Genomic DNA, 17,151 nt, shown 5'->3' with positions numbered 1-17,151 from the left:
CCTCTACCTGAATTTTATTCCTCTATTTGATTTTAAATCCTATGCAAATTAAATTTTCACTGGAGAGGTAGGAATTTATTTTTGCATACGTGGGGATTGAATCCCTGTCCTTCTAGTGAAAGAAACGGGGAGAAGAAGGCACCCACCAATAGGGTCGCTTTAGTTTGCCACGGCCACAGACAGACACCGGGTATGCTCATGTGCTGGGGTATGTCTCTGACTTTGTAAGGATGTCTCCACTTTGGCATGAAGTCTGCTTTCTACTCTGTAGTATCATAAATACTAAGAAAATGAAAACGCATCCTACTTTATCAAACATCCAAATGTGATCTTTTTCTTGTTTTGTGTTTTTGAGGGGAGGGGGTTGTACCATGGATTGAACTCAGGGGCCCACCACCACTGAGGCACATTCGTTTTATTTAGAGACAGGTCCCTCTGATTTTTTTAGCGCCTTGCTAATGCTGAGGCTGGCTTTGAACTTGAGAATCTCCTGTCTAGGCCTCTCAAGCTGCTGTGATCATAGCGGGGCTCCACCCTGCCTGATGAACCACTTTTACAGATTGAGATGCTCAGAGTGCTCTCTCTCCTCTTCATCACATTTTAGAGACTGAGGAGGATATTCCAGTCCCAGGAAGGAGCCATAAACCTGAGGGTGTGTCAGCCTTGGGAATATCCCTCCTGCCTCCAAGAAAGCAAGCTGCGCTTCCCCCTAAGTCAGTGCTAGGTCCTCCAACCTCCAAGGGAGGCTGTTATAAACCTGCCTGAACACCCAGCCTCTGCCTCCATGACAGTATTGATCATTAAGCCCCTAGCAGCCTGCCAACCTGGAAAAATATAACTCAGAAAGTAACTTACATGCCGACAGTTAGTACTCTACTTTGTGTAAAATATAATTTCCCTTGCTCGCACTGTAAAGTTCTAATTATTCTTTATGTCTAGCTTGTTCAAGATGAAATATGAGTGTTCTTGTAAAAGCCACGCACTGGTGTTTACCAGATTACATTTCAAGGTTGGGATGTGAAATCCTGACTAACCTTCGACTGCCTCCCACAGGAACGCCTCTTCTGCTGAATAACCAGAGACCAAATCACTGGGTGTTGCCGTAGGTAGTTTGCACCTTTTTTCCCTCTTCCATCAGTTTTCTGAATCTCAAATGAGATGCCTGTTTATCACTCAGCTGAATGCAGCTATTTCTAAGGACTTGGTCTTTAGAATAGAGCAGTTGTTGATAGGTTAGCATCATACCCTCCCTGGTCAGGGACGACATTGGCTAATTTTAAAAGATGATTATAACAGGTCCTGACCCCTAGGAATCAACCAAACACCTTGGCTGTGTCTGATATGCAGAGGCTAATTCACAATAAGTGGGGGAGAATCGGGAAGAATAGAGTGACTCTGTATTATTGTATATGTCAACTAACTCACTTAACAGTCCCAATTCTCGTGTTTGCACACGGCTAGAAATGCTCACCCAGAAAGAGGATCCTCTGGTACTGCTCACCATATAATTAAAAGAGGCAGAACACCTGGAAAAGACAGGCAACCTTGGTTGCTGGGAAATGACAACAGATACCAGTTCTTTCTCACTTCTCCCATTTACTGCTGTATTGGATTTATCGCCTGAATGACACCTGTAGAAAGTTCTGGAACGTACTATGAAGGAAGGTGGATGGGAAACCCAGACAAAGGAAAGATGTGCTTTCAAAATGAGCACCAAGGAGACCCATCCAAGGTGAGCTGAGGTTCTAGGCAAGGGAAGGAATACTCATTAATGCCGCTTCACAACCGTGCGCGGTGTAGGCCACACGAGAGGCATGATGGATGCTTTGGGAATTCCAGCAGATGGCCCGCGGGGGACCACGCACAGAGATGATCGTGGCGCCTGGCCCACACGGGACGCTCACGAGGGTGGATTCAGGTGTGCGAGCTGAAGGCGTGGGTTCAGACACCGCAGAGTCCGCCACAGGCAGAGGAAGGAACGGTCCTCCTGGATCACAGAGGAGAGACCTGGGTGAAGGGGGAGAGGTGCTTCTGCACAGAGGGGCTTGGCTGAGCCAGTGGGAGGGGGTTAGGATGGACTGGGACACGGGGCCTAAGGGGAGCCAGAAGGGATTGCGATCCTATCAGAAGAAGGAGATCCTCAAAGATCTCACTGAGTTCCCGGAGCTGTGGCAGGAGGTCCCAGGAAGACTGAGAAAGCAGAGCGCCACAGAAGAGTTGCCTGCTGCGCGACCAGGGCCAGACGGGCTCTGGATGAGCTGAGCTCAGCAACGAGAGGCTGAGGTCGGAGCGTTTCCCAGTTCCTGGTTCTGGGAAGACACACATTCAATTATGGGAGCTTGCAAACCCATTCCAGTTGCTAACGGGGAAAGAATGTTGTTTACTGGAGGAACCCAAAGCCGAATGTTCTCTCTGATGTGCGCATGCTAACTCACAATAAGGGGGCAGCTAGGGGAGAATAGAGGTGCTTTAGATGAGGCAGAGGGAGGGAAGGGAGGAAAGGGCGTGGGGCAGGAAGGACAGTAGAGTGAACAGACATGCTGACTCATGTGCATGTGTGACTGCATGACCATGTGATCCTGCAACATGGACAGTCAGAAAAATGAGAGATGACCCTCCATTTATGTCTGATCTGTCAAAATGCACAAATGCATCTACTGTCACGGATAACCAATTAGAACAAACTAAAAAAAACTTTTTAAAAAAAGAAGTGAAAGCGGACTCTTAAGAATCCTGTAATCCGAGGACACCCTCTGAAGAACACCCTGCCTGCTGTCCGCAGGGCGGGGATCAACTTCAGAAAGCGCAGACGTTCCTGCTCAGAGGTCTGGAGTAGGAATTCGCTGGAAGGCTAAGTTTCCTGAGGAGGAGAGGACATGGTTTGAAGTAGAGCAAGATTTGGACAGACCTCGCATTTCACACATTTACGATCAGAGACAAAGGACTTCCTGCAGAATCAGATTTCGGAAAGGAAGGAACCACCAGATGGAAACCTGCCTTTGGCACCGCCCGCCTGCCCACAGTTCCCTGCAGTTCACAGTGGGGACGTTTCCTGAGAAGAGCGAGAGGTGTGGACCTGAAGCGTGGGGGACGGGCTGGCCACTTGCGTGTCCTGTGCCTGCTGTCCTGAAGGTGGAGGCCGTGAGAGGCAGCTCAAAGCAGGACCAGCAAGGCGGAAGGCAGAGGGAGCCACTAGCACACGGCGGGTCCTGGTGCAGACACAGGAGAGAAGGGCCCCCACCCCCGGCACTCTCCCCACGCTGGGGTCTCTGTCCAGCGCGCCTCCCGGGTCCTTCCTTTCCCACATTCTGCTTTTGTGTGGGAAGGTAGTGTCCAGAGCTCAGAAATCGCGAGAGGATCATGAGGAACGTGGCCCTCATTCCCACCTCCACGCTGGTTCTTCCTGCTTCCGTGGTTGCTGGGACTCCATGAGCAATCCCCAGGGACCTGTGTCTTTATTTTATGTCTGTCTCCCAAATTTAGTAGCAGGCACTTTCAAGGCAGAGACCAAAATATACCCAGTGTTGGGAAAAATGTGCGCATGTGTGTGTGTGTATACAGTCAGCCTGCCATAAGTGTATGCTCCACATCTGTGGAGTCAACAGAATAGGGGTCAAAGATCTCATCTCACTCTGAACAGAATGGCAGTTACCAAGAATACAGCAACGGCAAATGTTGGCAAGGCTGTGGGGGAAAAAGGTCCATCATACGTTGCTGGTGGGAATGCAAAGTGGTGCAGCCATATGGGAAGCAGTGTGCAGACTCCTCAGAAAACCTGGAATGGACCCACCATCTGACCCAGCTATCCCACTCCTCGGTTTACACCCAAAGGACTTAAAATCAGCATGCTACAGTGACGCAGCCACATCCATGTTTATAGCAGCTCAACTCACAATAGCTGAACTATGGAGCCAACATAGATGCCCTTCAACAGACAAATGGATAGAGAAATGTAGTGACATGCCACACATGCCCACAATATATATACACACACAATGGAATATTACTTAGCTTTAAAGAAGAATGAAATTACGGTATATGCTGGTAAATGGATGGAGCTGGAGACTATCATGCTAAGCAAAGTAAGCCAAAAACAAAGACTGAATGTTTTCTCTGATATATGGATGCTAATTCACAATAAGGGGGCATCTAGGGAAGAATAGAGTCACTTTAATTAGGTAGAGGGAGGGAAGGGTGTGGGGCAGGAAGGACAGTAGAGTGAACAGGCATGCTGACTTATGTGCATGTGTGACTGCATGACCATGTGATCCTGCAACATGGACAGTCAGAAAAATGAGAGATGGCCCTCCATTTATGTATGATCTGTCAAAATGTATAAACGCATTCCACTGTCATGTACAACTAATTAGAACAAAAAAAAAATTTTAAACTCGGGAAAAACATTCTAGCTGTATTGAACACACACAGACTTTTTCTCGTTATTAGTTCCTAAACAATACACTATAACAACCGTGCACACAGCGTTGACATCATATCGAAAGTCACCTAGAGATGGTTTAAAGCGCATGGGGGGACATGTGCATGGGTTATATGCAAAGACTATGCTATTTTACGGGAGGGACTTGAGTCCCCTTGGATTTGGGTATTCATGGGACAGTGGTCTGGGAAACAATCTCCCACAGACGCTGAGACATGACTGTATCTGTATCCATACATGTGAGTGCATATGTATGCAAATGTATACACACATGCCCACGATATCTGTAGAAAATTTTACAGGACGTGTGCACTACACGGAGCATGTACATCATGTACATAGTGTGCCTCAAACATTTTAGGGACTGTTGCGCAACATGTCTGTGTGTAGTATAGCGTTGTGTTTCTAGCACCACCGTCAGAAATGTCGCGATTCACAGACACACATTTCAATACAATAAACCAATGAACAAGTGGATTTAAAAAAACGAATGAAGCTGTCATGCGTGGTGGTGCAGGCCAGTTATCCCAGAGGCTCTGGAGGCTGAGGGAGGAGGATCGCAAGTTGGAGGCCAGCCTCAGCAACTTAGCAAGGTCCTGAGCAACTCAGGAGACCCTGTCTCTAAATCAAATATAAAAAGGGCTGGGTACCATCCCTGGTACCAAAAAAAAAAAAAAAAAAAAATGATGAGCGAAGCTGCTAAACACATAGAAATAGTTCCATGAGACTTTTTAGGGAGCAGTTATAATCGTTATAAAACACCTGGACTTCCTCATAAAAATAGACCCCTTTGAATCTATTCAATCTCCAAAGAGATGGTTTCTCCAAAAACCAGGAAGCTGTGCTCCTGGTACTTTTTGAAAGCGTCCCTTCCAACCAACCTACTCATTCGGATCCTACCTCTTCCCAGGTGGTGGAAGATACTTATGGGCAATGGCTGCATCCACCTGCAGGGCCAGCACTGCCTCTGTGGAGTTTAAACAAGCGTTTAATGCCTTCTTCACCTTCTGACTGAGCTGCACTCTCATGAGGAAGCAGGTTTCTGCCAGTCGGATGAACCCATGTTGCCAGGGCCCCCAGGACAAGGGGCTTTCTCCCTAGCCCTGTCCCCATTCCTGCCTGGTCCCCTGAGCCCCCTCCAGGTGCAGCAGGGACACCAGTCCCTGCCAGCATCCACTCTTCACAAGCCACAAACTTCAAGGAACTGATTTTACAACTAAGATGTGCATGTCCTATGAGACCCTCTTGTTTTGCTCAATCAGTGACAAACATCCTAATTAAGAAAAAAAAAAATGGAAACGAGGAAAACCAACGTGGGAAAGCTTAAGGGACTTCCCTCAATGGGCCTTAGGTAGCTTTCCAAAGAGAAACCACGGCCACAGCATGACCGCAAGGAAAACAGACAGGCCACGTCTTTAGGAGGGAAACAACAGCAGTAACAGTTTGACAACTTGGATTCTCTTTAAAAAGAAGCACACGCGTGTACAAAGCCTGCAATAAGGTTAAGTGCAAAAATGTACTCATGCACAGCTGGTGGGACTGCAAATTGGCGCAGCCACTCTGGAAAGCAATATGGAGCTTCTGCAGAAAACTTGGAATGGAACCACCATTTGACCCAGCTATTCCACTCCTCGGTTTACACCCAAAGGACCTAAAATCAACAAACTACAGTGACACAGCCACATCAATGTTTATAGCAGCTCAACTCACAATAGCTAAACTATGGAACCAACCTAGGTGCCCTTCAGCAGATGAATAGATAAACTATGGTATATATACACAATGGAATATTACTCAGTCTTAAAGAAGAATGAAATTATGACATTTGCCAGTAAATGGAGCTGGAGAATATCATGGGAAGGGAAATAAGTCAATCCCAAAACACTCAAGGCTGGATGTTTTCCCTGATATGCAGATGCTAGTTCACAATGGTGGGGGGCTAGGGAAGAGTAGAGTTACTTTAGGATATGTAGAGGGAGTGAAGGGAGGGAAGGGTGTGGGGTAGGAAGGACAGTAGAGTGAACAGACATGCTGACTCATGTGCATGTGTGACTGCATGACCATGTGATCCTGCAACATGGACAGTCAGAAAAATGAGAGACGACCCTCCATTTATGTGTGATTCATCAAAATGAACAACCATATTGTACTGTCATGTGCAACTCATTAGAACAAATAAAAAATTAATAAAAAAGATGACTCATAGGTGTGTTTTTTTTTTTTTCTGTAATGGTCCTGGGGACAGCACCCAGGGACTCGGACATGCTAGACAGCACCCTACCACCGCGGTACATCCAGCCTCAGTTTTCCTGGTCAATTTCCTTAGCAACACCAAAAAGACTGCACCACCAACAAGCGCCTTCGTAACGCATCCAGAGGTGGAATTATTCTGTACAGAGTTCTTCCATAGGTACACAGGCGTGTGTCCCGATCAGCTCAAGAAACAAGCCAAGGTCACTTACTGCGACTGGTGGCGTGTGAGGGCGTGAAGTGAAGAGACACCTTGGCACTCTTGAGGCGGGTCTGTCCCCAGTACGTGATGGCCTGTAGTTCCACCGTGTAATTGCAGTCTGGCTGAAGTCTCTCCAGGACCACGGAGTTCTGAAGCTACAAAGGAAGGGCGTATCCCCAAAGTCCATTACCAACAGTCCATGCCTCTCATTTCCGTAGCAGATCTCAAGACATCATAAAGCACAGCATGTCCCTTTAATTTCCTAAGGTCAGACGCTGTGTGCATTTTTCCCCTGCAGAATCCACTTCTACCAAGGATCGAAATAGGTTTCATAAAAAGGCCAAAACCCATTTTAAAAAGTACTTTTCCTAATGCAACAACTAGATGCTCTCTGGCAGTGTGGCAACAGATGATTTCAAACATCCTTCCTTCCAGATGCCGGCTCGAACAGAACAGAGAGCTCTTCCTAGCGAACTTACAGACTTGCATTGCCAGAGGCCTAGGAAGGTCAGGAAACTGCATTAATTGTTCTTTTTTGCTATCTAGTCTGCACCTTCTGAGAAAAGTTCCACCAGAAGTTTAAGACTAATCACCCTGACAAAATACCTCAAGATTTTTCTGCCACACTTATTACCAATGTCAAACACTGACCCAGTTTTCTGTAGGTGATGCTAATATAAAAATGAAGTCAAGCAAAACTGGATAATCAGTCCAGTGTCTTGGGGACAGACAGGAATTCTGCAAAGGCTGAAAGAGAAAGTCATGTCTCCCAAGTACACAGACCAGGGTGGACATGTGGGTCTTACAACTGAATCCAGGGCTTTTTCTAAGGCTTGGAGTTAGGAGAAGTTTATTAGGCTCCCTTCCAGGAACCTGTAATCAAGACAAAGAAGATCATTGCCTTAGAATTTAAAATACTCATTGAAATATAATGTATTTGATTATATAAAAAAGACAGGTGGTGGACGGGCGTAGTGGCGCACGCCTGTAATCTTAGCCACTTGGGAGGCTGAGGCAGGAGAATCGTGAGTTAGAGGTCAGCCTCAGCAACTAAGAGAGGCCCTAAATAATTTAGTGAGACCCTATCTCAAAAACATAAAAAATAAGAATTAAAAGGCCTGGGGGTGTGGCTCAGTGGAAGAGGGCATTTGGGTTAAATCCCTACTAACAAAAAAGAAAAGCTGATATTGAAAAGAAAATGTGTCTACAAAGGGGACAAATTGGTAGTAATTAACATTCATGAAGAAAAATATGTCAGTCATTAATGTGACACCCATGGACAGGATTAGTAGTATTCTTTCCAGCAGAGAACATTCCAGTTTTCTATTTTCAACGAGCTGCTTTAAGATCATTCCGGTTTTATATACCCAGGGTGCTACACTGTGGTCCGAAATCACCAAATTTTAGATCGCATGAGTAAATCTCTTGCTTCGATTCCTCTGTCAGCACCCTGATTCCCACTCTGTGCTTGTGGAGATCTCTTTGCAGGGAGAGAACAGATGTTCATGGGCATTTCTGAATGATGAGTTTAAGGTTGTCCATAAATGGAGAGCTGGCATCAGACTCTGCTGGGTTTTTGAGGTATCTCTGAGCAGAAATCAAACCTTCTGTCATGGGATCAGCTCTGGGACAGATTCTGGACGCTGTTGCTGCCCCTGGTGACACCTGGTCTCAGCAGCTCGCCAGCTGGTATCCCCAGTAAGACCTGCTTCCCCGTGGACGATTTCCTCTTTTTTACCTCTAGCAGGTCTGCGTGAATCTGGGCTCCCCATTTCCTTCGCTTAGCATTTATTTGTTTAATTGCTTATCATTCTCCCTCTCACCTTCTGACAGGTCAACTAAAATTCACTTCTTTCAGAGGTCCCCACAATTTAGTCACCATGGATATTAGAATGGCATCTTAGGAAAAGGGAAGACTTGATCCCCGAGAAGAAAATTCTTATTCCTTTTGTGCTTTTCTGGGTTCTAATCTTATTGATCAATTGGTCAAACTTTAATATCGAAAACTGGAGTGATTCACAAAGCTTGCTTCTTTTCCATTGGACAACCCAAAACACTCATGAGATGGTGACCCATGATTTAGGCTACCAAGGATGCTACCATTTAGAGATAAAGTGTCCCCCACAAGCTCATGCATGAGACAATGCAAGGATGTTCAGAGGCGAAATGACTAGATTATGGGATGTGACTTAAGTTTTGCGTGAATACCTTGATAGGGATTAACTGGGTGGTGACAGTAGGCAGGTGGGGTGTGGCTGGAGGAGGTGGGCCCTTGGGGGCATGCCTTTGGGGTTTATATCTGGTCCCTGGTGAGCAGAGCTCTCTCTGCTTCCTGGCGCCACGTCCTGAGCTGCTCTCCTCCTCCAGGCCCTTCCGCCATTTTGTTCTGCCTCACCTTGGGCCAGAGCCATGGAGTCGGCCCACCATGGACTGAACCTCTGAAACCATGAGCCCCAAATAAATTTTCCTCTAAAATTGTTCTCGTCAGGTCTTTCGCTCACTGCAGCGAAAAAACCAACTAAAACACTGGGTTTATGCATAATTAGATTACTAACTGTGATTAATAATGGTGACTAATTAAGTGTATCATTTACACTTTATTTATATCATGGACACATGAGAGACATAAATGGCTAAAATCCCCATGTATCTTTGATGCTGCTTGGTGATGAATCTCATCTAATGCCACATGAAGTGGGGAGCGACTAACATTTCACCTTGCCCCTTTTTCCTCTGGATTCCAGTGGTTTTACGACTTTAGCTCTTGAGCTGGTTCTACGAGATAAAACAGGGCAGAATTCTTCGACATGAGAGATCAAACTGTATGAAGACATCTTCAAAATGAAAATAATTTAATTAAGTGCCAATGGAATGAGCTTTGGGAGACATAATTCATAATTCTAAACAGCACAGATAGCATGATCTTCAGTGCAAAGAAGTCTTATCTTTTTAAAAGCATTTTTAAACATAATTCGTTTAGGGAATTCAACTCGATAAATGAGGGAGAAGAGTGTTTATGTAAATTTCCTAACAACAAAATAAAGAAAGGTATACTAGTGTGATTCTACATTGTGTCCAACCAGAGAAATGAAAAGTCGTACCCCATTTGTGTACGATGAATCCCAAAAAAAATTTTCAAGTCAAAAAAAAAAAAAAAATGAGAGAAGGGTATGCTAAAAAGAAATGGGGTGACTACCTCCCATTAATGCACTAAAATGTCATGTTCACTATGACAGAAATCTCGCTGCAGAGAAGGGTTGAAGGGAGATTGAAGGTCTTGGTATCTGCATGACAAGCCACTTCAGATTCTTCTTAAATCAGTGTGAAAAACAACATGTGCTCAAACTGTACTTCCTCAGCTGTGTGCAGGTGGAGACACCTTGAAATCAAGAGCCAGAAACATTTGCTTTCCAGTTTACGAGAGAGAGGGAGAAGGAGAGGGAGAGGGAGAGGGAGAGGGAGAGGGAGAGGGAGAGGCACATAAAGGACATCTCGCATTATTTCATCTTCGTGGCCAGGCAGGTAAGAGGGACATAGTTTAAATTGTAGCTTTGATTTCTAGAGGTGGCGCTGTAACTGCCATTAGAATAAGAACAAGGGTGACTGCATAAAGTCAGTGCAGTGTGGAAGAAAGAAACCCTTAGCGGGCAAGCTCACTGGTGTCCGGTGGCGAGCAACCACAAACGCCGGAGGACAGCAACTTAGAAAGCGCTACCCCGGCTTGGTTTCAGAGGTCTCAGTCCCTGATGGGCGGCCCCGTTGCCGTGGTCCATGCATCATGCAGACTGGCACCGTGAAATTGCTCTCCTTGTTGCTTAGAAACGAAGAGGAGGAGGAAGGGGCTGGGGTCCCCCTGCCCCTTCAAGGACACACCTCCACCGTCCTGAAGGGGTCCCTTAGGTCGCACCTCCTGAAGACCCCACCACCTCCCCCCAGCTCCCAGCAGGGACCCTTAATCCCACACATGGACCCTCAGGGGACACCTGCCCAACCCCAGCTCCTGCGTTCCCCAAACCCAGGGCAGGGCAGGCGAGAGAGAGGCCACCGTCCACCCCGCGGTGCAATCCCGCCCCACAGGAAGGGACCCGTCCTGCTCTCCCTTACCCCATCCGTCGTCTTCCTCCGCTTCTTCTTCGACGGGATGAGGGACTTGCCGCTGACCGTCCAGCTCCAAAACACTTTGTAGTGATGCACGGGCACGTCTGGCTCCTCGGGCAGGTCCCAAGCCACGGTCACGGTGACGGTGCCGTCGCTGTTGATGGTGGAGTTGGCCAGCCGGAGGTCAGCAGGCGCTGGTGGCGCCGCCGGATCTGCAACCCCAGTGGAGAGAGAAGCCATCTGAGTCGCGACCAGGGACACGGCTTTTACGTGCACATCAGATGACTCGGGCGTCACGCCCAGTTTTGCAATTTTGCCATTGCTGGTGTGTCTGAGAACCCAAGATCTCAGCTGTCAAGAGTGAGATCGGGAGCTGGAGTCACCAGCCCAGAAACTCTGCGTGGAGAAGACATGGAGTGGTAGCAGCTGGAGACTCTGTCCTTCATTTCCAGCTGCAGAGTGACCACAGGCAGGCGGCCCACTGCACAAGCCCAGGGTTCCAGCTACATCACCATCTGCACAGGAGGCGCAGAGACACCAAATCTAACAACAGAAGAACAAACAAGCCAGGAGGAACCCTGGTGGCCGCTGGGAACCATTCCAAGCCGTGGACACCCCTAGCTTGCTTCCGTGGGCCACGGTGCCTGGCCCGCAGACCGTTGGCTGCTTCGTTATTTAAAATCAGAAAGTTTTGTGATATTTTTTAAAGAAAGGGACCGATCCAAAGCCGGTGAGCCCACGATACTGCTAGATGAACGGTTCCCCAACAATCGAGAGCAGGAATTCTCTGAAGGTGCCCAGGATTCACACTGGGACTTGCCGGGTCAGTAAGTCCAGGCGGAGCCCGTGAGACGCGTATTCTGTAAAACGGGTGATTCTGGGGAGATGGCCTTAACTTGGACATTTCTCTGCCTGGGGCCAGGGAGCCGGGAGTCTGCCCCCCAAGGAACTCATGCTCTCTCCTGTTTTTCTGGCAGGGAAGCACCGGCTTCCTTCCCACCAGGTGTGGCAGAGACATCTGTTTCGGTCACTTCCTTCTCCCTGAAACACCCTCCTGGCTTCTGGGATGCCTCTCTCTACTGAACCTGCTTCGGGCTCCTGCGAAGCTCCTTCTCAGCCACCCACACCCTGGCTCCTCACGATCCGTCAGCTCCCAACACGAGAGCATTCCGGTTTCTGAACATGAGCCGTCTTCCCCTGCCCAACGGGATCCTCTCTAGGGCTCACGTCCAGCGTCGCAGAAGTAACAATGCTCTCTGAGTTGATGGCTCCCCATCTCTGAACTTGAGTTCAAGGATTCAGATGCCCTCTGGTCAGCCCCACGTGGAGGTCTGAGAAAGCTGACAGATCCAGGACGGGAATCAGGATGCCTCCCACGCTCCCCCAGACACCCGGCCCTCGTCTCCATCAGGGCAAACGTGCCTTCCATGGGCTCTGCCCCAAACATAGACTCCAGCCATCTCCTCTGCCTGTATCCACTTTCTGCTGCTATTACGAAATACTGAAGGCTGGCCTCTTTATAAAGGAAATAGGTTTATTTTGACTGCGTAACCACATCAGGTCACCCTTCTACACTGGCGCCCCTGGCTTTCTGTCTTATTTATAGTAAGAGCACAACAACCTTCTGAAGGTCCTGCAAGTCTACCACATGCTGCCTCCCAAGACTCCTTAGGTCATTGTGGGTGTGACCCTGAAGGGGACTCTGAGACCCCCAGTCTCTTCTTCCTTCCCTTTCACTCCCCAGCCAGGAGGTGAGTGGGTTAATTGAGCGGGTCACTCTCTGCCGTCAAGTGCTGCCTCACCACAGGACCAAAAGCGACAGGAATAATCAATCATGAACTGAAACCTCCCAAAAACGTGAGCCAAAATAAATCTTTTCTCTTTGTTAGTCGACACCTCAGGTATTTGTTATAGTACCAGGAAGTTAATATAGTCCCCCTTCCCCAAGGAAATCTTACCATACTTTTCTCCTGCTTTATGATTCTCCCAAATCCTTATCACCAATAGACATATCGCATACTATCAATAGAATAATATATATCTTTCATACGTTTTCTCAAAAGTATGGCCCATTTGGACTCTTGATCCTACCAAGTTGGTGCACTTCCATGACTAAGATGAGATACTCCTCATCTCTTCCTCCTCCACAAATAATCACTATTAAATTGCAAAGTTGAAATGCAGACGGCAGATTGAGAATACTAGAAAAAGAGAGTCCATCTGCCCTGAACAGTCCAGACTTTTTCTCGTCAGTACAACAACACTTACGTAGCATGAGGCACCCCGAGTCAGCTAGAGAAGATTTAAAACCTATAAGAGGATGCACTGGTTACCTACACACAGTGCCCGCGTTTGTGTGTGGGTTTTGGTATCCTCGAGGGTCTCAGCCAGTCCTCCCGGAATGCTGAGATACCTGTGCTTAGTAGTTTTCTGTCTCCCTGTCCCGGAAATTAGGAAAGTGCTGCCTCTTTTCTTCCCTGTGCATTCCCGCATTCAGGAGAGCCCCGCACACGCAGCAAATGCTCAGCAGACGTTTACCTTCGATGCCATGGTGATAATCCAGAATACTAGCATCTAGTTCGTGAAGCATGACAAAACAAGGAAGGACGAAATCCATGCAAACAGCATAGGAGGAAATAATGCTTTCAAAAATATGAAGATCTGCTTTATACTTTCTCAAAAGTAAGACTCTTTGGGACAATTTACACCACCAAGAGGGTATACTTCCATTACTAAGAGAAGACAGTCTCAGTGGGTTTTCTTCCTAAAAATAATCTCTATTAAGTCACAAAATCAACAGAGAATCGTGGAGCGGTGGAGATAACCCTCTTACAGCTTCCAGAACATGCATGGCTGTTATTTATTTATTTATTTTTGGTATTGGGGCTTGAACCCAGGGGCGCTTCACCACTGAGACCGGCACTTTTTGTATTTAGAGACAGGGTTTCGCTGAGTTGCTTAGGGCCTCGCTGAGTTGCTGAGGCGGCTTTGAACTCGCCATCCTCCTGCCTCAGCCTCCTGAGCTGCTGGGTCTGCGGGTGTGCGCCACTGCGTTGGTGTGAATGGCTGATACTTTGGCACAGCTTAACATGTGGCTATGCTGTAATAAAACCTCATTTGCAAAAACAGGCCATGTGCTGCATCTGGACCATGGTCTATGCACTGCCAGCCCCTAATCAAGAGAATTTTGAAAGCAGTTAGGGAACTAACTTTTTGAAACTTGACGTGAACCCTGTTATTTGCAATTTTACTAACACATGAGTGTATATTATTGATTGGATGCTGCATTACTGTTCCCATTGGAGATATGGAATCTGAGGATCAATTTCTCAATTCTCTAGCTCAAGATTACAGAGGGAGAGGGTCAGATCCACATCACAGAATGAGCATTTTCTCAACTCCTTCATCTGAGTTTCAAACCAAACATGTTCCCCCTCTCTCTCTCTGTCTCTTATTTCTCTTGCTGACTCATTCCACTAACTCCTTTGGATGCTCACAATTACCTGCAGGAATACATTGCAGAAAACATGCCACTGTCAGAGATAACTGAACCGGGCAGGTCCCCTGAGCTCCTTCCACTCACACACAACGTGCATGACTGCGTATGCAAACTACGTTGAATATTTAGTATGTGCCTCCAGTTTCGGCCTTGGAGAAAAACCATCCCTTTTATCAATGATCCTAGGTGCTGCTTTTAGCAAAAGAAGATCGACCTGCTGACTTTCAGCAAGACAGAGTTCAGGTTTTATCGCTTAAACTTTTGTGGCACATGTGACAAGCAACAGAGTAATAGGCACGAAGTCTTGGCACAAAGGAACACTTTGAGTCTGGTGTGGGCAGAGTGACAAACAGAACCACTTATCACGCTGGGCAAAATGCAGGTCTATTATTGCACTGACATGAACTCTCATGGGAAAGGACCCCGTCCGCCTGTCCCGGGAGAAATTCCATCACTTTTTGTGAGGCAGACTCCTGTACGGTTTGCAGACAATGCTATTTGTTATATAGAAACCGTGCTTGCATGTTTAAAAAAAAAAAAAAAAAAGAAACAGATAAATAGTCAGGGCTACGAAGAAAGTAACCCCTATAAATAATCACAGGCTAACACACACACGCACGCACACACAATAAAAACTATATGTACTGCAGGAAAATGAACGCAGATGTCCGAGGTCACACTTCCCACTGAGCTGCGTCACTGGATCACCTCGGAATGGATGGGACCAAGATCGACTGCAGTTTTATTTTTAAAGCCACATTGCAACTATGTTGCAAATTCTCCAACCAAATAGAACATTGGTTCTCATAATATTTAAACTTCATTTTTTCCCTTTCCAGATATCATAGTTGGGATAGTTTACTTCCCCCTTAAAAAAAATATTATTTGCCATGCAGTATCCTAAACACCCAAGCCGTAATTTGTGGGAAAGTTGCTGAAGCTTCATGGCAGGTAAACTGGCAAGTGTCAAATGCTTTCGAGACTCATGTATGACAAAGTCTTGCTCAGTGGAAGTGGAACATATGAGCAGCCGTGGGAGTGTAGTCTTGGGTCCCCAAGGAACCCCAGGGAACTTAGTTACTACCAGTGAGTTCGGTCTAGTTTTACCAATACTTTGTAATACACGTGCAGAACAGCCAAGCGGGTGAGCCCTAGACCCTGTGAGAACAATGCTGTCTGCTTCCTTTCCCTTTGTACTGCGTGCAGAAACAAGGAGAAAAAGAAAGACGGGGGAAAAAAGAAAAAAAAAAAAAAAAAAAACCTCCAAATTTGGAGGGGGAAAAAAACCCTGCCATAAATATACAAAGACATATGAGGTTAATGAGACCTTAAGTTGGATTTTTACCTTTTTCTTCATAAGATCCCTTAAATGTATGTCATTTTTGCAGTATCAAATTGATGCTGACTAATCTAAAATGTCCCAAAAAATGTTTGCCTGCTTTGAAAAACATAAAAAAAAAAAAAAAAGGATTCTGATTTTGTCTTATGGGGTCTGCTAAATCTGGAATATTTTCTTCTTCCTGTGCTCATTTGCATATGCACATAGTCCCAAGAGCCAAAAGCAAACCATTTTTTTTTCCAAGATTCTTCAGAGGTGTAAATATGATCTTACCATAAGTAGCAGCCACTGAGCAGTTTGTATTTCGGCAATATATGCACTTTTACCCATTCCGTGAATATAAACAATATCAAGGAAGAGGTTCAACACCCATTTGCTGATCAAGAAGCAAAAAGAACACAAAGCCATCGTGTATTTTTCTGCAGATACAACCCTGACCCCAATAGTGCGCCTGCCAAGTTAGGGTCTCCCTTAGTTAAACATCAGTGGCTTTCTTATTCCACAAAGTGGACAGTCATGTAAAACCTGTCCACCGCTGAGAGAAGAGGGAGAGGAAGGCTGAGCAGGGAAAGATGTGACCTTTCCGGTTACTACCTCCGGCTTCTAAAGGAAACTTGGCAATATGTAATAGATGGGGCTCCTCTCGGCGGCAGTGGTGACAGGTGTCGGGGTCACCCTCTGCTGCCTTCCTGCCCCTCTGACCTTCTCCTGGTTTCCTGGATCTCCGCCTACGTGCACTACGCACACTCACCCCCCTGAGCTGTGGAAGCTTAGACTCTTTCGGCTTCTGGAAGACTCCAAGCTTTGACTGGCCCTCTCTACCGGCTAAGGGTTGCATTTCAAAGCGGCGTGTGTCAACGGCCGTGCAGCACTTCAACCTCTCGCGCTCGGAAGTTCCCAGTCGTTTCTTCCAGGTGGAATGAAGTAGAAAAGGAGTTTAGGCAGACCCTAGGATCTGGCTGGATGAGCGGCCAGAAGAGCCCTAAATCTCCGGGGTGACCTGAGAAGGCAAATCAATATGGGCCAGCAGACATTTCCAAGTTCCAAATAAAGAAAGGGGCACTAGGCTAAGCAATCACTATTAACTTTATTTTTAATTCTTTTTTTAACCCAGAGCACTTAGTCATCGAGCCACATCCCCAGTCCTGTTTTGTATTTTATTTAGAGACAGGGTCTCACTAAGTTGCTTAGGACCTCACTAAGTTGCTGAGGCTGGATTTGAACTTGCAATCCTCCTGCCTCAGCCTCCCAAACTGCTGGGATTACAGGCATGCACTACCATGCCTGGTTTTTGTTAAAATTTTAAGCCAATTTCCCTTCTCAAA

General features: G+C 46.7%; 1 protein-coding gene across 3 annotated transcripts in view; it reads right to left on the bottom strand.

Annotated features, from left to right (window-relative positions):
• Window positions 1-17,151, bottom strand: part of ANOS1 (anosmin 1) — a 149,591-nt gene that overhangs the window by 25,379 nt on the left and 107,061 nt on the right. For 2 of the 3 annotated variants that reach the window (XM_079123156.1, XM_079123157.1), the window contains 2 exons: window positions 10,995-11,200; window positions 6,901-7,045 (listed from right to left, as the gene is read on the bottom strand). The exons of the other annotated variant lie outside the window; for it this stretch is intronic. In XM_079123156.1, the coding sequence (XP_078979282.1) occupies window positions 6,901-7,045; window positions 10,995-11,200 (351 nt within the window). The remainder of the gene's footprint in view (window positions 1-6,900; window positions 7,046-10,994; window positions 11,201-17,151) is intronic. 3 annotated transcript variants of the gene reach the window in all.

Source organism: Sciurus vulgaris (assembly GCF_902686455.1).
Source record: "Sciurus vulgaris genome assembly, chromosome: X".
Taxonomy (NCBI): Eukaryota; Metazoa; Chordata; class Mammalia; order Rodentia; family Sciuridae; genus Sciurus; species Sciurus vulgaris.
This window is presented reverse-complemented; position numbering and strand designations above follow the sequence as displayed.